General features: G+C 45.6%; 1 protein-coding gene across 4 annotated transcripts in view; it reads left to right on the forward strand.

The window, feature by feature from the left end:
* Positions 1 to 8,500: 8,500 nt before the first annotated feature.
* The window catches only part of RBM17 (RNA binding motif protein 17), a 28,035-nt gene continuing 15,461 nt past the window's right edge, over positions 8,501 to 21,074 (forward strand). Inside the window, exons 1-3 of one of the 4 annotated variants that reach the window (XM_043564230.1) lie at positions 8,501 to 8,705; positions 15,362 to 15,499; positions 20,901 to 21,017. In XM_043564230.1, the coding sequence (XP_043420165.1) occupies positions 15,377 to 15,499; positions 20,901 to 21,017 (240 nt within the window). In that variant the 5' untranslated portion in view covers positions 8,501 to 8,705; positions 15,362 to 15,376. Of the gene's footprint in view, positions 8,706 to 8,835; positions 9,358 to 13,631; positions 13,769 to 15,361; positions 15,500 to 20,900; positions 21,018 to 21,074 lie in introns of those variants that run through there. The other 3 variants (XM_043564231.1, XM_043564229.1, XM_043564228.1) reach the window with 3 other exon arrangements.

The raw sequence follows: 21,074 nt of genomic DNA on the forward strand, positions 1-21,074 counted from the left end.
TTTTTTAATGTTTATTAATTATTTTTGAGAGAGAGAGAGCACGTACAAGCAGAGAAGGGCAGAGAGAGAGAAAAGGAGACACAGAATTCGAAACAGGCTCTAGGCTCTGAGCTGTCAGCACAGAGCCCATCGCGGGGCTCGAACCCATTGTGAGATTATGACCAGAGCTGAAGTTGAACGCTCAACCGGCTAAGCCACCTGTGCACCCCTAGAATGATGTTTCTTTTTTTTTTTAATTTTTTAAATGTTTATGCAGTTTTGAGAGAGAGAGAGAGAGAGACAAAGCACAAGCAGGGGAGGGGCAGAGAGAGGGAGACACAGAATTTGAAGCACGATTCAGGCTCTGAGCTGTCAACACAACACAGAGCCTAACACAGGGCTCAAGGTCACAAACCATGAGATCATGACCTGAGCCAAAGTCGGATGCTTAAGACTGAGCCACGCAGGCACCCTCAGAATGACATTTCTAATATGCATAGCAATGAGGGGGAAAAAAGATGTCCTCCTGAGAATTAAACTAGAAGATTCACAAACAATGAAGGTGATTACATCTGTGGTCTGTAAGCCAAAAAGTTGTCCATAAACATGGGATGTCATGATTTGGAAATGCACAGAAGTCCAACCAGGAGAAAGGAGGGGGTGGTCGCAAATAACCAGCTGAGCAGACCCTTCCTGCCAAGCAGGAAGGCTTGGTACACAGCCAATTCCACTCGGTGGGTCCTGAGGGCTGTGCACTTCAGACTCAGGGCTTTTGCACACCTACCTGTGCTTTGATCAGGGGGTGGGGAGACACAGTCTAGACTCTGCCTTTGTTCTCAGGGCCCCTTTCCCTCAGAGCTTGGTAGAGAGCCAGAAACTATCAGAGGCACTCAGTGAGGCTGCTTTCTTTCTTAAATGTTCAGTGAACCTATCCTAGTTCATCGATGACTTCCCGTCTCGTTTTTCATGAACCACATTTTAATTTGGCCTGAGAGCTTGGCCAGAGCCCCCTTTTTCCCTCGGCGCTGCTGAGACAGAGCACTGGCTATGCGATCAGGTGTGTGTGTGTGTGCACCTCCTCACTGCGCTTGCTACCCACGCCCTCAGGAGAGTAAGTTCACCTCGTGGAGGGTCAGGTGGAAAAGGAATAACACACCTGGTCTTGCAACATAGGTTTGAACTACATGGGTCCACTTGCGTGGATTTTTAAAAGATAAGTACAAAAAAAAATTAAAAAAAAAAATGGGGCGCCTGGGTGGCGCAGTCGGTTAAGCGTCCGACTTCAGCCAGGTCACGATCTCGCGGTCCGCGAGTTCGAGCCCCGCGTCGGGTTCTGGGCTGATGGCTCGGAGCCTGGAGCCTGTTTCTGATTCTGTGTCTCCCTCTCTCTCTGCCCCTCCCCCGTTCATGCTCCGTCTCTCTCTGTCCCAAAAATAAACAAACGTTGGAAAAAAAAAAAAAGATAAGTACGACACTGAGAATGTCTTTTCTCTTCCTCGTTTATTTCTTTAATTTTTTTAAATTTTTTTTTCAACGTTTATTTATTTTTGGGACAGAGAGAGACAGAGCATGAACGGGGGAGGGGCAGAGAGAGAGGGAGACACAGAATCAGAAACAGGCTCCAGGCTCTGAGCCATCAGCCCAGAGCCCGACGCGGGGCTCGAACTCACGGACCGCGAGATCGTGACCTGGCTGAAGTCGGACGCTTAACCGACTGCGCCACCCAGGCGCCCCTAATTTTTTAAAAAGTAATCTCTACGCCCTGCGTGGGGCTCGAACTCACGACCCCGAGACCAAGAGCCGCGTGCTCTACCGACTGAGCCAGCCAGGCACCCCCTTTATGATTTTCTGCATAACATTTTGCTTTCTTTAGTTTACTTTACTGTAAGAATACAGTATATAATACACAGAACGCACAAAGTATGTGTTCCTCGATTGTTTATGTTACCAGTCAGGCTTCCAGTCAACTGGAGGCTCTTGGTAGTTAGGTGTTCTGGGAGTCCAAAGTTGTATGAAGATTCCCAAGTGTGCAGGGTGAGGGTGCGTTTGGCTCGCCTACCCCTCAAATTGTTCAGGGTTCACTGCGCTACAAACACACAGAATTGTCAAAAGTGTCACCCCCAAAAAAGCCAGTCCTTCCCCTCCCCCACCCAGTGTATGCATGAGGTAACGAAAAGCCAGTGGACCCTATTCTAGACACTTTGAACAGCAACAACAAAAAGTAGATCACTAGCACATCTTCCATTTAAGGGCATAAGACAGCATTTTACAGGTGGAAAGTTCCTCATGCTCCACTATGGATGTCACTCCTTCCCACTCAGTGTTTCCCGAGAGACAACGGGCTCCGATCTTCTCTCAATATCATGCCGCTCGTGGCCCTGTTCCCTACAGGAAAACTCCACGGGACCTCAACCCCCACATCCGGCCCACGCTAGACTCCAGGACAGAGACAGCAGCCCAGCTAGCCCATGCTTCCTACTTCTGTCTCACCCCCTCACAAGGCAGCATCCAGAAGTTTTCAGAGCCCCTGAGAAGTGTGGTTCTTCTTGTATGCTCTGTTAATGACTACATGTGTGTGTGTCTCCAAAGTCACATGTTGAAGCCCAAACCCCCAATGGGATGGTATCAGGAGGTGGGGTCTTTGGGAGGCAATTAGGTTTGATATATATATATATATATATATATATATATATATATCACCTTCTTTAAAAAATTTTTAATGTTTACTTATTTTTGAGAGAGAGAAACAGAGCATGAGCAGGGGAGGGGCAGAGAGAGATGGGGACACAGATTCTGAAGTAGGTGCCAGGCTCTGAACTGTCAGCACAGAGCCTGATGTGGGGCTCAAACTCATGAGCCATGAGATCATGACCTGAGCTGAAGTCAGATGCTCAACCTACTGAGCCACTGAGGCGCCCCTATATACCACATCTTCTTAATCCATTCATCAGTCGATGGACATTTGGACTCTTTCCATAATTTGGCTATTGTTGATGGCACTGCTATAAACATTGGGGTCAATGTACCCCTTCGAATCAGCATTTTTGTATCCTTTGCATAAATACTTAGTAGTGCAATTTCTGGGTCTTAGGGTAGTTCTATTTTTAACTTTTTTTTAAAATTTTTTTTAACGTTTATTTATTTTTGAGACAGAGAGAGACAGAGCATGAACAGGGGAGGGCAGAGAGAGAGGGAGACACAGAATCTGAAACAGGCTCCAGGCTCTGAGCTGTCAGCACAAAGCCCGACGCGGGGCTCGAACTCACGGACCGTGAGATCATGACCTGAGCTGAAGTCGGACGCTTAACCGATCAAGCCACCCAGGCGCCCCTCTATTTTTAACTTTTTGAGGAACCTCCATACTGTTTTCCAGAGCGGCTACACCAGTTTGCATTCCCACCAACAGTGCCAAAGCGTTCCCCTTTTTCTGCATCCTCACCAACATGAGTTGTTAATCTTAGCCATTCTGACTGGAATAAGGTGGTATCTCATTGTGGTTTTGATTTGTATTTCCCTGATGATGAGTGATGTTGAGCATTTTTTCATGTGTCTGTTAGCCATCTGAATGTATTCTTTGGAAAAGTGTCTATTCATGTCTTCTGCCCATGTCTTCACTGGATTATTTGTTTTTTGGGTGTTGAGTTTGGTAAGTTCTTTATAGATTTTGGATACTAACCTTTTATCCGATATGTTATTTGCAAATATCTTCTCCCATTCTGCTGGTTGCCTTTCATTTTTGTTGATTGTTTCCTTTGTTGTGGAGAAGTTTTTTTATCCTGATGAAGTCCCAATAGTTTGTATTTGCTTTTGTTTTCCTTGCCTCCAGAGATATGTCTAGTAAGACATTGCTGTGGCCGAGGTCAAAGAGGTTGCTGCCTGTTTTCTCCTCTAGGATTTTTATAGTTTCCTGTCTTACATTTAGGTCTTTCATCCATTTTGAATTTATTTTTGTGTATGGTGTAAGAAAGTGGTCCAGGTTCATTCTTCTGCGTGTCGTTGTCCAGTTGTCCCAATACCATTTGCTGAAGGGACTGTCTTTTTTATATTGGATTGTCTTTCCTGCTTTGTCAAAGATTAGTTGGCCGTACATTTATGCATCCATTTCTGGGTTCTCTCTTCTGTTCCATTGATCTATGTGTCTGTTTTTGTGCCAGGACCATGCTGTCTTGATGATTACAGGTTTGTAATGCAGCTTAAAGTCTGGAATTGTGACATCTCTTGCTTTGGTTTTAGGAATTATTATCCTTATATGAAGAAAAAGAAACCAAGGCTCGCTCTCTCCATCATACAGCAAGATGGCGGCCACCTACCAGCCAGGAAGTGGGCCTTCTCACCAAGAACCGAATCTGCCAGCATTTTGATTTTAGACTTCCAGCCTCCAGAATCATGACCAAAAAAATCAATGTCTGTTGTTTAAGCCACCACGTCTGTGATATTTTGTGATAGCAACCTGAGCTGACTAAGACACTCTCATTGCTTTTTTCTCAAACAATCTTTATGGGGAATATCTGATGAATGTAATTCTGCACCATGTCACCTGAGGATTAAGGTGCAGTAATGTAAGTAGAATGCCAGTTGTTTAAGTCAATAATAAGTCCTACACAAGGAGGATTCTGGATCACGTACATATTTAGTACTTGCCAAAAAATCGAAAGAGTTGGCTAACCATAGCAGCCAAGAGAACGATCTGTTTCCTTGTAGAAATCTACCTCTCTTGGGACCTCTCTTGGGTTATGTGGATACTTGCTTGGTGCCAGTTTTGTAAGATGCAGAATGGGAAGATTTGCCTTCTTATTTCCAGGCTCTGAGCTGCTGGTCACTCCCATTCTCTGCTAATGGTCTGGCTTGGTTTTCACTTTGAGCCCTCAAAGTTATTTCAATGACACCAAATGATTTCTACAGGCCTTGTTGCTTCTAACATAGTCTGCAAAATACCAGGTGCTACAGACCGCATGTTTGTGTCCTCCCCAAGTTCATACATTGAATCCTAATCCCCAGTGATGGTATTAGGAGGTGGAGCCTTTGGGATGTGGCTAGGCCTTGAAAGTTGGAGCCCCCATGAATGGGATTGGTGGTCTTACAAGAGACCCCGGAGAACGCTCTTGCCTCTTCTGACATGTTGAAAGATTAATACGTGAGGCAGTGCAGTCAGCTGGAACCTGATGGTCCTGTAGTTGCATTCAAGTAAATAACAGACTGGCAAGTAAGAAAAGAAGAAAAGAAATGCTGGGAGAATGGCTAGCTGGCTGGTGGGCTGCATTAATAGGTGCACAGACCATCATGGGCCCTGCTTGGGGTTTCTTCTCAAAAATTCACCCAGGCCCTGGATCAATACATTTGTTCACCTCTATTTCGTCTGTTCACCATGTCTGTGAACCTCAGGGATGAGTGCTATCTCCTGCGGTCTGGTCTACTCACTTCCTGCCACAGACTGGATGGAGAGAAAGCCCTGGGTCCACCTTGTTTCTCTCCAATGAGATCTTAATCTCCTGCTGGGTTGAGCCATTGCCTGCATGTCTGGAACAAAGTTCCTTCCACTGAGAATTCCGTCTCGCCACTTCCCAATCACTGCATACCCTCCTGCCTGTGTGAAGGGCATGTTCCTTAGAGTTGTGCGCATCCTTGGTTCATGCCATGACCATTGCTTCTTCCTAGTTATGTTACCTGCCTGTAGCAAATTCTTCAATATGTCTAGTCCTTTTTTCCTGCCCCTTTTCCTTCTGCTAGGTTGAAATACTACCTGGTTGGCCACAGGCTCCTAGAAGCGACAGGGCCCTTTGAGAAGCCTTGAGATTCCACAGCTGTGTGCATACGTATGACCTTGAATCTAAGCCTGATTCCATTTGAGCCAGCAATCTGGAGTAGGAATGACTCCCTAGCTTTGGAAATCCTCACCTCTGAAATGGAGCTGACCCCCACAGACCTAGGTGCCCAAGCCAACCCTGGAAACAAACCCTCCAAAGCTTGGACTCTAATTCAGTGAGCACTCCAGCCCTGAGTGTGTTTATCTTCCTGCCAGAATGTTCCTCTTCTCGCCAAGGGCTGATCCCACAGCACTGGGCAGGGCCTCGCCCTAGGACTGAGGATTTCTGTCCTAATACCATACCATATTTTATTTAGGATTTTTACTTTAACAGTCCTAGCAAAAATGACCATAGCTTTCTTTGGGGTGTATTTGTTAGGTATTGCTACTGTGCTGGCTCATCCTGGTCTATTTAAATTTTATAACTTGTCTAAGGCCCATTTTAAGAAACCACATTGTCCTACAAATTAACTCCTTGATCCAGATTTTCTGACTTATTTGATAAAACCAAACAAAGTCTTCTCTTAATATAACTTTACTTTCCTCTCTCTGGAGCTAATTGCTTTTATTCCATATTTTGTACATTTGTACTTTCTTCTTTTTTTCTTGTTTAGCTAATGGCTTACCTATTTACTTTCAAACAATCAGCTCCTGGATTTAGTTTTTAATTCTATATTTTTCTGTTTTATATCCCGCGATTTTAGGCTCTTATCTTTATCCATTACATCCTTCTTCTCAAAGGTATATTTTGTTCTAGTTCTAATTACTTTCATGGGTGCTTAATTCATTTAGTGTATCCTAACTCTTTAATTAATATGATCATTTAAAATCATGAGTGTTCAGGGGCGCCTGGGTGGCTCGGTTGGTTAAGCGTCGGCTCAGTTCATGATCTCACGGTCCGTGAGTTCGAGCCCCACGTCAGGCTCTGTGCTGACAGCTCAGAGCCCGGAGCCTGTTTCAGATTCTGTGTCTCCCTCTCTCTCTGCCCCTCCCCTGTTCATGCTCTCTCTCTGTCTCAAAAATAAATAAACGTTAAAAAAAATTTTTTTTAAAATCATGAGTGTTCCTCTGTGTAATATTTAGCTAAATCCCATGGTTCTGATATGTCATTTTCACTTTCATACTTTTTCAGGCATTTTCTATTTCATTTTTGTTTTCCTTTTTGAGCCGAATGTTATCTAAGCATTTAACATTTTCAAGGAATAGGAATGTTTTATTTTCTGTTTTGTCATTAATTTCTGGTTTTATAGAATTGTGATCATATAATGTCATCCATGTGGTTCTACTTACTGGGGTATTTTAAGATTTTGCCTGTGGCCTGACATATGGCCAATTGTGAGTGTTCTAAGGACACTTGAAAAGATGTAATCTCTGTGTCAGGATCAGGACACAGGCTTTGATATATTAGATCTACCATATCATTTCTATTTTTAGATCTTCTCTGTCCTCTCTTACCTCTTGTGCCCTTAGTCTGGCAAGAACTGCATCAATTATTTCTAACTATTCATTCTTTTTATATCTCCTATAGTGTTTGCTACTCACAATGAGATTATGTTATTCAGTGCGCAGATACTCCTATTTTTTCTTCATTGTGACTTGCAACTCTTATCATTTTAGAATGTTCTTCTTAATCTCATTTAATGCTTTTTGCCCTGAAATCAGTAAGTTTGTGATCCCCAATACCCTTATGTTCGCGTATTCCTGTTACATCTTTTCCATTCTTGTGTTTTCAAGCTTTCTGAATGACTATTTTATGCATTTTCTTATATGTAACATAAAGCTGTGTTATGGTTAGGGCTTGAATATGAAGTTGTGTTTCTTAGATAAGCACGTTGAGTACATTTAACTTTTAGTCACATAAGATGTTCCGTCTCAGTTCTAGTATATTATTTTGTTGTGCTTTCTGTTTTGTAACTTTCCAGACAATTCACTCTGTGATTTTGTTTCTAGTTGTGTGCATATGTTTTAATCAGTTGAAAGGTTTGCATGTTTGTTGCTGTGATTATACTTATAATGTTACTTGATGTCTTTAATCATCTATCTCTTTAGATTGTCTGTTGACTCCCTACGGTATTTCTTTCTCGTTTCCCTTTTCCTAATCAACAGATTTTAGTTGATTATATTTTTTTGTTACTATGTTCCTTTGTACGAAGATGCATATTTTCAATCTCTATACTTTACCAGCTCGAAATATTTTTCCCCATCATTATGAAGGTGGAAATCATTTTTACACCAAATCCCACTTTCCCTTTCCTCCCACCTTTTGTTACATCCTTTTAAAATTGTGAGGCTTTGCAGCATTTACGTTCTCTTGCGTAACCCTAAACTCCTTTATTTATTGTCTCCTTAGTCGGACACTTAATTCAATGTATTCGTTTTGGAACAGCCTTCCCATTCACCTCGCCTGTGGTGACCTATTTTCAGCTTTGTGCTTGGACATGGATGGTTTTGAATGAATGACAACGAAGGGCTTGGAGGAATTCTGCGCCTCTGTCCTATTGGAACGCAACTGACTCCCAAGGACAGATCTTTGCAGCCTCGGACCATTTCTGCTCCTCACCATCTGGGGGCACTGCCAGGCTCTCCCGAGAGTCTGAAATGTCTCAAAGTCGGGCTGCTGCGACTCCTCTCGGCGCTGGAGAAGGACGCCGGCGGAGGGGAGGTGCAGCGCGGTCCTCCCGCCGGAAGAGGGCGCCGCGGCGAGGCGGCCCTAGGCGCAGGCGCCGGCGTGCCCCTCTCCCGGCCGCACGCGCTCCTTGACCCCGCGCCGCCGCGCGCCCTGCGGACTCGGCGTAGGGGTTGGCGCCGGTTCGGGTCCGGCCGTCGCGGGCTTACGGCGAGTGCGCCCTGCCCGCCCTCTCCGCGGCGCCCCGGCCCCCGTGCGCCGCCGCGGCCCATGGGGAGAGTCGGCCGGGCAGGCCGGGTAAGTGGCGCCCGAGGCGGCGTCGGGGCGCGCGGCCTGGCGGGGAGCCGGGGCCGGAGCGCCTCCCCGGGCGGCGCTGCACGCGAGGCCGCGGCTGTAGGCCGCGCCGCGAGGGGACGAGAGGTCCCAGAGCGGCCCTCCGAGCGGCCGGCGTCCCGGCGGGCCCCCGGCCCCGGCGGCGGGCGACCCGCCGAGTTTGCCCTCGCGCCCGCCGCCGCTTTCCTTTATTTGCCTCGGGGCACCGGGCCCTCGAGCTCCTCCTGTCTTCCTGTTCTCCCCTTTCCCGTCCGTGCCCTTCCGTCCCTGGGACCCGCGGACGTTGTGGGTTTTTTCCGCGTTTTGAAAAAGTTGCTCGGTCCCTAGACCCTAGTGGCCAGGCTTGTGTCACCTGTGGCCCGGCACCCTTGGCCCCTCCAGGGCCTCGGGCAGCGGAGAGGAGGGAAGCCGCTTCCTTCCCCGGCCGCAGAACGGGCAGCTCCGGATGCTGACGCTTCTCAAAGGCCGCGGTGTACCTGGCCACCGATGGAAGACCTGGCTCCGGCATTCCCTCGGTCCTCGAGCTTGAGAAGCGGGGTTTCAGCTCCGATGTGCGGTCACCAAGCGTTGTCTTTGAGCGTTTCTCCGTGCCCAGACCATGCGTCCTGAACAGCAGGTGCAAGATAAATGAGAGTCGGCCCCTCCTCGCAGGGAGTTTGGTCTCCAGGGGAACGAGCCTCAAAACCCAAGCCTGGGTTGATCCAGGGGACTGGAGTGGGGACGAGAGGGAACGAGGCTTATAACGGAGCCTTGGGGGTGTTGGGTTAGATGCGCAAGGTCGGGGAAAGGTTCCTGCAGAGGAAGTAAGTGTGCCAGGTGGCACAGGTGAAGCCGCATAGTGCGTTCTGGAAATTGCAGGTAAGGTAGAGTTTGGAGGAGTGGGTAGTCAGGCGAGATGGAGAACGTTCTCTGAGAAGTCGGTAACGGAGAGGTGTGGAAGGTACTTCTTGTAGAGGCAGGCATATGGATCGAAAATAGAGTGTTCTGGATAAGGGCAAAGCTCTGCGTGTACTCGGATGAGGACTGTGTCTCCTGGCAACAGGTGGAGTTTGTAGAGTGCAGCTCAGTTTCCCCATTTCTAGGTCATAAAGACCACAGCTGTTTTGACTGTATTGGGGATATTTAGGGCATAGGGAGTAGTGAATTAGTAACTTAAACAGAGGGTGTGTTTTAGAATTTTGCTAAGAAACGTGCTGCATACCGCGCGGCTTAGAGCAAGTGGGTTGTGAGGTGGACGAGAAAGAACGAGGCGTAATAGAAGTGTCATCGGTGAAAAGCCATGCTGGTTGTGGAGTTCTGTGATGACTAAGGGCAACCTCCATGGGAAATAAGAGTTTGGGGAGAACTGTCGCTGTGTTCCCAAATGTAACCGTATAAAGCGGATTTCTTTTTACCTGGTTTAAAACTACCCTCAGGGAACAGAGGATCCAGGGGCTAGTGATCCCTCAAGTCTTTTGTAGTAGTAAACAGTGAAGGATGTTGGGCCAGACACGCAAATTGTAGATGACGCTCGGGGACTCTGTTGCAGTCCACCCCAGCCTAAGACTGGATGTGACCGGGGGGTCTGAAAAAAGTGTTTTAATTCTTCAAAAAGTCTCTGTTAATTTTATACGAGGCAGATGCCTCTTAGTACTTATTTCCGGTCATCTTGGTGGACGTCAACGTGCCCGGCCCCTCCTCTGTTCCCCTCTTTTTCCTTCTGCCTGTATGTACTTCCTGTCTTGTTCAGGCTTCAGCTTTGCTGTGTGATAGCTGAGTATCTATCTAATGATTGAAAAGAAGAAAGCCTCTTGCCATGCTGCTGCTGTAGGGGCTCAGAACTCACACCTTGCCTCATGGTTAGTTGTGTGGTGGTGGTAGTGTTCCTCCCGTTGCGATGGCGACAATTTAAAATTCACCTTAGTTCTGTCCAGCACCACTTACTGTAAGACGTGGCCTTAAAAGGCAGGTCTGCAGATCTTGTCTCACCATGTGATTCAAGTAGGGGCACTGCCGTTTTCCACCCGTTCGCTTCATGCTTAAGACATTTAGAGGGTATTTGTGAAGTGCTTACAGCGTTCAAAGCGTGGTGCTCAGCTGGAGATTCAAAGATGAAGACGAAAACAGACCTTCCGCCTTTAAGGGGCGTGTAAAAGAGGAAGAGACAGGAGTGTCAGCCAGGAGGCAGCGTAACATGTACAAGTTGCTCCGACGTGAGTGTGTTCGGGGAAACAAATTGGGGGTGGGTGGTTTTGTGTGGGGGTAGCTGTCACTAAAGGCTTCAGCGATGCACTGGAGAGAGGAGTTAGGCGGGCTGCTTCTGAGCAGCCTCCTTCCACGTTCTTTCTGTACTAGTTGTACATGTAAAAAATACTTTGCCAGCTTGGGTAGGATTTTAAAAAGTCACCGTTCTTATGGCAGAACCACGTTTACCGCGTTTGTTCTCAAGGAAGAAAAACGGAGCGTGTAGGAAAGACGTGGCGATCAGAGTGTGGTGTTCGGGTGAAAAAGAGATAGCAGGTATTTTAAAGAAGTTCTAAAAGTGATGTGTTTGTGCCTGTATTTGACCCTGGCTTAAAGCGTACCCACATGTTAGAAAGCACTAGTTTTTACTACGTGGCAGGAGGCTTCATACAGTAAATGTGTTCTGTCGTCCGAGGAACATCTCAGCCGTGTTAGCTTAAGTTCAGGTCCTGGCGGAGTCCGGTCAATGCCGGTTACCTCTTCAGTGATTGCAGTGGGAGGGTGAAGGAATCAGCTGTGGTATGTTACGGTAGGAGTGCTTACAACGGCTGAAATGACAATGTGCACACCTTTTAAGGAGTAAGTGCCGTAAACTTACGCAAATCGTGTTGCATAAAAGGAGGTGGTGAGGGATTGATGGGAATGGGGTTCAGGGTCCTGCCCGCCCCTGGGCTGGGGACATCACTTGGATGGGATGGGGGGACCTTCCGGGTCGAATGTGGTTTCTCGTCCAGATTCTGACTCTCGTTCTACGGGGTAAATTCGCTGGTGCTTGTAGTGTTACGGTAACGACCAGCGGGCCATACGTGTGTGGTGTGTGGATGGGTAACGAGTGTGTCGTTGCTGCGATTAATCCAGTCCTGTGAAGTTGAAGTTCCGTCCCAGTGAGAAAAGCAAAGGAGCTCTTCTGGGTGCGATCCGTGCGCTGTGTGTTACAGAAAACTAGCAGGTGCTGCCAAGATGACATCAGCTTCTCGTCTTTAAAGTGTGTTTGCGAAGGTTTTGAGAACAGATACGAGGAAGTTTAAATGTCATTTTTGAAGCTTACAGAGTGAGGCACATCAGATGGAGTGGTCCACAGGCCATCTTCAATTTGGAAAGGGATCAGAGGAAGCGTGGTCCCACAGGACCTCATTAATTCAGCCCCGAAATCTTTGTTAAATACTGGATTCTTGGATGGAAGCACTCGGTTGGAAGAAGAGATCTTCTATACTGTTTGACTTTTTTTAACCCCAAATTTGGGGAAATACTTCTGTTAGAGTTTACTCTTCCTGGTAGGGAGATGTCCTAGAGTTAATTAGACGGCAGCCTGGTACCTCATCCTCACTTTCCCAGGGCTGCTCCCTCCTGCCCTGTTACCTAGACTTCTGTTTGCTTCTAATTGTGGTGAGTGTACGTAACACAGAGCTTAGGGTTGTGACCGTCTAAGGGCGCAGTACTGTGTCGGTAGGAACACACGCGTACAACCGTCACGAGTGTCTGTCTCCAGAACCTTTCGCCTGCCTTTCGCTTCCTGGTGGAGCCTGTGGCATTGTGCAGTTTCAGTGTTGATGCACGTGGCTAAGCAGACTTTCCTTAATTAGGAATATCTCAGCAAGTGTTTATTTGTTAAATTCCTACCCTGTGCCAGAAATTGGAGATGCAAAAATGGATAAGCTGATCTTTTCCCTTGTAGTTCAGTGGGCATTTGGTTAACCTGTTTCCATTGGCACAAATATATTCGTAAATACTATCTTTTTTCTAATCTTTATTTATTTTTGAGAGAGAGAGACAGAGTGCAAGCGGGGAGGGGCAGAGAGAGAGAGGGAGACACAGCATCCGAAGCAGCTCCAGGCTCTGAGCTGTCAGCACAGAGCCCGACGTGGGGCTCGAACTCACAAACCGCGAGATCATGGCCTGAGCCGAAGTCGGATGCTTAATCAACTGAGCCACCCAGGTCCCTCACGTAAATACTATTTTTGATGAGGTTGTTAAGTTTCTTAGGAGGAGTTACTGGGAGAAGTGGAGTTTGGGTTGCAAGCAAATTTTGTTGATCTTTGTTTACAATTTCCTAGAAAGCTTCATTGTGTCTGTTTGTTTCCCAGAATGTGTTAGGCTTCCCTTGCCTTTATGAGAATAAAGAAAGGTAAAACAAACGAACACTGGTTTAACGAGGCTTCCGTCTGGTGTCTGGTTGAATGAAGAGAGCCCAGACAGTTCAGCCAGGCGCGATGAAAGATGCCTGGTCGTTTGGAAGTAGTTTGAGAACCACGGGACTAAGCTGGACATGCGGTGTTGTTTCTCTTTGCCGTTGCTCTGAGTTTTTCGGATTAGATGTGAAGTTTATGTATTTAGATAAGAACGATTGTTTTGAATACCACTAGGCTGTGAGGGAAGTGCACAAAAGCCTCTGATCCTGGGTGCCTCAGTGTTCCTTCTGGGGCCGTCGTCATTGGCCAGAGATTTCAGAAAGGGTGGCTTGGGTGCGGTTTGCAAACAGTATTCACTGTGCTGTTGGCCTGACTTCTGTTCAGCTGTGGGTCAGGCGGGAGCTTAGTCTGCAGCTAGTGCGGTGAGCTCGGCAGGCTGGGTCTGGGTTTTCACGGCGTTTCCCGATAGTGTGGATTGAAGTGGACGCCGGGGGCGGCGGGGTGGGTTCCTTACTTCTTCTTTATCGCCTCAGTGACTCAAGCTCAACGTGACAATGGGTTGCCAAGCTCCTGAATAAAACGTTCACTTTGTCTGGCACTGCAGGCAGTGGGCATTCGTTTCCCTGTTGGATATGCTGTCTAGGAAATTCTTTGTTCGCACTATCAGCCGAGCTGGTGAGTTGTCACAGAAGCCTTACCCAGGAGAACGTGCTAGCATTCCTCCATTTTTGGGTGATTCATTAGAGCAAGTCAGGCACCAGTACCCTGGGCTCTGCTTTTATTCTCCCTGCTTCTGTACTACCTTGGGGGCCTTTCATTCAGAAATCAAACCTGAGAACTTTTATGGAAGCTGAGGGCTCGAATATTAAGGACTAGAAGAAACTGAACAGCAGCATCAGTTGAGTGGGCACTGACTTCCAGGCTGAGAGCAGCTCTGCCCAGCCCCAGAGCAGCTCCTCTGGGGGAATCCTGTCGGTCCCCACCACATGCAGAGTGGAACCGAGGACAGCCAGCAGCTTGCGGTGGCAGGGTCTTAGAGTCCCAGCCATAGAAGCGAGGAGACGTAAGCATAGACCAGAGAGATTTTGCCCTGAGTCAGACATAACCGGGGGGAAAATTAAATATTTTCCTTCTCGTCTGTATTGCCTTCCCTTCCCGAGAGACAGACACAGGCGAAACAGGGATTTGTTTAACACGGTTTCTATGGCAAAATGCTGTCTGGACCTGGGAACTGACAGATTTTTGGAATGTGCCCGTAAATCAGAAAATACCTGTGCTATTTATTTGCAGTTTGGGGATTTCAGTCAATTTTTTTTTCTCTTTCCCTTTGTGAGAAAGAGATTGATTTCTTATTTTGAGAAGTGGGCTGTGTTGTGGTTTCACCCAGAACGTTGAGGTTGTATTTAAATTTAAAGGTGGCCGTAGGGATTTAGTGGCAAGGGCTGTGTTCACATGACTAGGTTTGGAGTGGGTCTTCTCACCTTGACCTTGGGCGGATTTATCTCCCAAAGTCCCAGGTCTGTACCAGGTTAGGCTTGAACAGCAGATAACTGCATTTAATACCACCTGGCTTGGTAAGACTTAATATGTGTGAAATGCTGCTTGTTTTTGTTGTTATTTTGTATTCCTCCATTCTGCAAGGATATTATGTATTGATCATTTACATGTGGATTATTGATTTTCTCTTTGCGATCAGTGTTATTAGAGATTACAAATTTAAACTAACTCGACTCTCTTCAACATTCAGTCATAGTTTGTGAAAATACAGCTTCTGTGAGATCATTTCTGTTCTTTTTTTTCCTTATTTCTAGGCATATGTTTAGATTTCTTCTCCATCAAAGGTAGCTAATAGTGCTAAATCAACCTGGTAATGCACTGTTGTAAAGTTTGTACTTTTTGTTGTTGAGACAAAGAATTTTTAAAAATCAGATATATATAATTGACAATATGTAATTACTAATAATCATTAAGTACAATAGAACAATGATTTCACTCAAGAATTACTTGACCACATGATCTTGTAGGTGGGAAAATTAATTCTGCAAATTTATTTGTAAAATAATACGTGGCTATCCTTTTGCGTATCAGGACGCTGATTGGTGGTATCGGTCATCGTGGCTTCTTTTGCTCAGGGTTCCTGGACTAGACCATCTCCTCGAGTACCTTTTACTTCTAAACTTCTGTGATACTGAGTTATTTTAACATGAAAAGATGTGAGATCTTTACTGGAGTTTGCATTCTTTGAACCCCATACCCCTTGCCTTTCAGCATTAAACTGGAAAGATGTCCCTGTATGATGACCTGGGAGTAGAGACCAGTGATTCAAAAACAGAAGGCTGGTCCAAAAACTTCAAACTTCTGCAGTCCCAGCTTCAGGTGAAGAAGGCGGCCCTCACACAAGCCAAGGTGAGATAAGCCCCGTGTGAGCGCAGAAGTGTGCAAAGCAGGGGCTCCTTAGGATTGACACAATTTGGTTTTAGTTTGTTCTTCTACCTTCTTATCAGGTTTGTAGGGGGAGAGGCCCTGGGTGCAGAGAGAGAGGAGTTCAGAGTCATTGTGCTTCCCCGGACTCTCGGGAAATTGGAGTGAAGAAAAGCAGGAGCCTCCCTTTCCAGCAACGACACTGGTTTTTCAGACTTCGTTAGCCATATTCCTGAGCAGGGGCCCGGGAGTCTGCATTTTTAGGTGGCTCTCCTGCTGTTTGTGGTAGGTGGTTTGGAAGCAGCACTTAGAGGACGAAGCTCTGCAGGAACTAATAATTTGTGTGCGTTAGTGAGGGCTCACGTTGATTTAGTTAAAAATTTTTTAATCTTTATTCATTTTTGAGAGACAGAGAGAGACAGAGCACAAGTGGGGGAGGGGCAGAGAGAGGAGGAGACACAGAATCCGAAGCGGGCTCCAGGCTCTGAGCTGTCGGCACTGAGCCCGACTCGGGGCTCGAACCCACGAACCATGAGATCAAGATCTGAGCCAAAGTCAGACGCTCAACTGACTGAGCCACCCAGGCGCCCCTGAGGGTTCACATTGGTTCTGAATGTGTCAGGCATGTGTGGTCTTGGGGCACTTGGTTTTGTTCACATCGTGTGCGTGTTGGGCACTGGCGACATCTTTGAAATTGAACAACACATAAGACATTAAGACCATACTTGTCCACTGAATGAATATTTGATCTAAAATGTTGTTTAGCAATTAGAATGGTATAATGGTTTGCTTATTGTTCTAAGGGGCCTTACATTGTAGAGTGTATCACCCAGTGAAAGTTCTGTCCCCCAAATGGGCGAATATGGCCGTAATGCACAAAAAGTTTGCTCTTTTTATGTGCAGAGCACAGATACACATAAAGTACAGAAACACAGTATACCTGTGGGGTGAAAATTGTATGGGCAGGAAAAAATGTATTAAAAGGTGCCTTGAGGGGGAAGCAGTAATGACAAAAGAAGTTAAGAAAACCTGCCTTAGAGATCTGTTGAAATATTTACCAATAAAATGTTTGAGCTTAAGGAATTTGCTTTAAAATAATCCATTATGGGGAAGAGGAGGTATGGACACACACGAAACAATTGCCCACGAGCTCATAGCCGTTGAAACTTGTCCTAGACATTTAGGGACTCGTTCCTGTTTGTTTTCTTTCATTTCGTGTTTGAAATTTTACATAATAAATGTTATTTTAAAGTTGGAATTATTTTTCTTTTACTGCCTATTCAATAGGTAGTTATATTGGAAGTGCTTACATTTGATTGCTCAGCATTGTAAAAAGATGTTTAGGATTAGGATACCCACAGGTAAAGCAATATGGTCTGAAAATCTTAATTTGTTTTGTCAGTTCTATCGATCAGGGTTTTTGTCTTTTTCAGATTCATCATAACCAGATTAAAATTTTTATGCCAATATATTTTCTTTAATGTTTATTTAGTTTTGAGAGAGAGAGAGAGAGAGAGAGAGAGCAAGAGTGGATGAGGGGCAGAAAGAGGGAGACAGAGAATCTGAAGCAGGCTCCAGGCTCTGAGCAGTCAGCACAGAGCCCAACGTGGGTCTTGAACTCATGAACCATGAGATCATGACCTGAGCCGAAGTCGGACGCTTAACTGAGTGAGCCACCCAGGTGCCCCTTTATACCAGTATTTTTAGAGAGACGGAATTTTGTTTTTTAAAACAAGCTTTCATTCTACAAGAAAGGAAGATTAGCAAAACAAGTCTTGTTTTTCCTTTAAATTTTTTTAAATTGGTTAAGTTTTTAAATCTCTCTGAGTTTCATAACGACTTTTGCTTTGCACATAAGATCTAGAAATAAGATTTTATTTTCCAGCGCTACAACTGTTTCACGCATTATTCTTGAGGGCCTCATAGTCCCTTTTGTACAATGGCTCTGGCTCTAAGGAGCGGTCTCATACTTCAAAACATAAATTCAATTAGACTTCAAATGGACATAATTAGCGGACAATCTTAGGCAGTGAGAGGTAACAAAATAGAAGAGCAGAAGTCAAAATATACAGATTAAAAACTGGGCTAATTCTTTAATTACCAGTGTAATAGTGTCAGCTTTGTGGATTACTTTTAGCCAAATTTTAAAAATCCTAGCTAATTTGTTTCTTCCTGCCCTGGGTAACTTCAGGGTCACTTTCTGTTTCCAGTCAGTGCATATTTATACACTACAGGTTAAAAATTGGCTTATATAAAAAACTATTGAGAAAATAGATCCTTAAAAAAAATAAATATATAGGGGCGCCCGGGTGGCTCAGTCAGTTCAGCGACCGACTTCAGCTCGGGTCATGATCTCACAGTTCATGAGTTTGAGCCCCACGTCGGGCTCTGTGCCGTCAGCTCGAAGCCTGGATTCTGTGTCTCCCTGTCTCTCGGCCCCTCCCCTGCTCATGCTCTGTCTCTCTCTGTCTCAAAAAAAAACCAAAAAACATTAAAAAGGGGGGTGGGGGGGGCGCTTGGGTGGCTCAGTCGGTTGGGTGTCCGATTTCAGCTCAGGTCGTGATCTCATGGTTTGTGAGTTCAAGCCCCACATCGGGCTCTGTGCTGACAGCTCGGAGCCTGGAGCCTGCTTCACAGTCTGTGTCTCCCTCTCTCTGCCCTTCCCCCACTCACATTCTGTCTCTCTTTCAAAAATAAATAAAAAACATTTAAAAAATTAAAAAATAAATATATTAGGACATTTATTCATCACATACTGATTTTTCTGTACCCTTACTTTACTCACATTAAAAGTAAAGAGTGAGATGAAGTCTAGACTCTTGGAAATCCTCTTGTCTGCCTCAGTCTGTTTAATTTCTGCTTATCAGGTTTTTACTTCTCCAATACAGTAATTTCAGGTACTAGGAAATCTGAGATTTCAGAAAGATTTTCAAAAGAGAGGTCAAAATAAACGGTAGCCTGTGGAATCGTTTCTGCTAACTTTCTATTATCTTTTGAGATTGCTGTGTACAGTTAGTAGTATGTTGCTCTTGAAGGAAAGTGAAGATACCACTTCACTCACTTCTCTTAGGTTTAATTCGCTAATTAATTCCTCAGCACTAGGTTGGCCTAACCAAATCTTTAAGGGTGTTACCTACAACTGAAAGATGGGGCTGGGGTTTCATCTGTGTCTCCACAGATGAAATAAATCCACTTGAAAAACACACATTGGGGGCGCCTGGGTGACGCAGTCGGTTAAGCGTCCGACTTCAGCCAGGTCACGATCTCGCGGTCTGTGAGTTCGAGCCCCGCGTCGGGCTCTGGGCTGATGGCTCAGAGCCTGGAGCCTGTTTCAGATTCTGTGTCTCCCTCTCTCTCTGCCCCTCCCCTGTTCATGCTCTGTCTCTCTCTGTCCCAAAAATAAAATAATAAACATTGAAAAAAAAAAAATTAAAAAAAAAAAAAAAAAAAAACACACATTGAATGGAAACAATAATGGAAAGAGAGGATTCTGGTCATCTCCCCCGTTGCCCTTTGAACTTTGGTATTCACGTAGTGCATTGTGTATTTAATGATTCGATCAGATTTGTTTGCTTAAGATGATAAGCACCATTAAATTCAAGAGAGATGGTGGTTTCTTTTGAGCCTTTTGTGGTAATAACACTGAAAACATAGAACACTTTTCAGTTGCGAAGGGGGCATTAAACCTTTGTGACCACAGGACCAGATGGTCACCACCATGGCCGTGTGATGTTATCACCACTGACAGCCTGCAGGGCGGGTGCCAGGGAGGCACATCCCCTCACCTGTGAAGTGTTCCGCTGTCAGGAGCTACAGGGCAGAGAGAAGTGTAGAGCACCAGGAAGTTCTCAGATGCATCCAGAATGTGCAGCATTTTACCAGAGTGTCGGGAAAAAGAGGAGGAGACGACACTGCTGCTTGTGATGATGATGACAGCAGGGAACGGAGTCTGTTCTAAATTGAGAGATTAAAAATTTATTCTGAACCAGGTCTGATCCTGATTCAGGATAAAATCAGCTCTTTATTTATTAGAGAGCAAGCGAGCAAGCAGGGCAGAGGGACAGAGGAGGAGGGCGAGAGAGCATGTGAGTGGGGGAGAGAGAATCTCAAGCAGGCTCCATGCTCAGCTGAGAGCCCTACTCGGGGCTCGATACCACAACCTTGGGATCATGACCTGAATTGAAATCAAGACTCGGATGCTTGGGGCGCCTGGGTGGTTCAGTTGGTTAAGTGTCCAACTTTGGCTCAGGTCATGATCTCCCTGTTTGTTAGTTTGAGCCCCACTTCAGGCTCTCTCCTGTCGGCACGGAGCCTGCTTCAGATCCTCTGTGCCCCTCTCCCGCTCCCTCTCTCTCTCAAAAATAAATAAACGTTAAAAAAAATGAGTTGGATGCTCAATTGACTAAGCCACCCACGCGCTCCTAAAATCACCTATTTAAAAGTTATTTTAGGGGACAGCTTGGAAAATCTGGATATGAATTGGATAGGCAATGATACGGGAGATTGTTGATTTTTTTCGGTGTGGTGTTAGTACTGTGCTTGTGTAAGAGAATGTCCATAATTTTAGGAGATTAAGGGGAAATGTCGCGGAGCTCCAACTTCCTTTCAGATGGTTGAGCGCAAAAGACAGGTGTACGGTAAAGAAAATATGGTAACATAGTAACAGTGGTTGATGATACATGAGTGAGTATTGTTCTCTTTTAAAAATTTTTTTTCTGTCTGGGCGCCTGCGTGACTCAGTTGAGCAAGACTCGGTTGAGCGTCCAACTTCAGCTCAGCTCATGATCTCATGGCCTGTGGGATCGAGCCCCACATTGGGCTCTGTGCTGACAGCTCAGAGCCTGGTGCCTGCCTCGGATTCTGTGTCTCCCTCTCTCTCTTCTCTCCTGCTTGTGTTCTGTCTACTGAAAATAAATAAACATTGAAAAAAATTTTGATTTTTTTTCTATGGGTTTATAATAAAAGAGGCAGGATTTAGGTTCTACTGGGAGGGAAAAACCCCTAATCCACAGTTCCTTTTGCTCAGGCTATAAAAGCATACCTTTTCCTTGTGAGGGAGTCACACGAGGCATGAGTGTGATGTGCTGTTACACATTTGCCCTCCTGTGGTCAGTGGAGCTTTTTGCATCTATTAATTCACGTGCAGATTTAGATAAGAGACCAAGTTTACCATAAACCTTTTATGAAAATGGAATTTGTGTTTTTAAAAAAAAAGACTGCAGAAAGTATATGGTAATAGTGATAACTGAATTAAAAGGCTGTTGTTTTAAGATCGTTTTTCTCCTATCTGAAAGGTTTGTTCCAGAGACCGAAAAGCTTTGTTATAAATAGTATGAATTTTAATTTGAAGCTTCCGTGCACTTCTTTTCTTTTTCGATGATTTTAGAGCCAGAGAACAAAACAGAGTACTGTCCTCGCCCCGGTGATCGACCTAAAGCGTGGTGGCTCTTCAGACGACCGGCAGATCGTGGACACCCCCCCGCACGTGGCGGCTGGCCTGAAGGTGAGCCGCCCCCCTGTCCCCTGCTGTCTGCATCCTCAGAGCCCAGGCTCCTCTGGG

The sequence above is a fragment of the Prionailurus bengalensis genome, chromosome B4 (genome assembly GCF_016509475.1).
Source record: "Prionailurus bengalensis isolate Pbe53 chromosome B4, Fcat_Pben_1.1_paternal_pri, whole genome shotgun sequence".
Taxonomy (NCBI): Eukaryota; Metazoa; Chordata; class Mammalia; order Carnivora; family Felidae; genus Prionailurus; species Prionailurus bengalensis.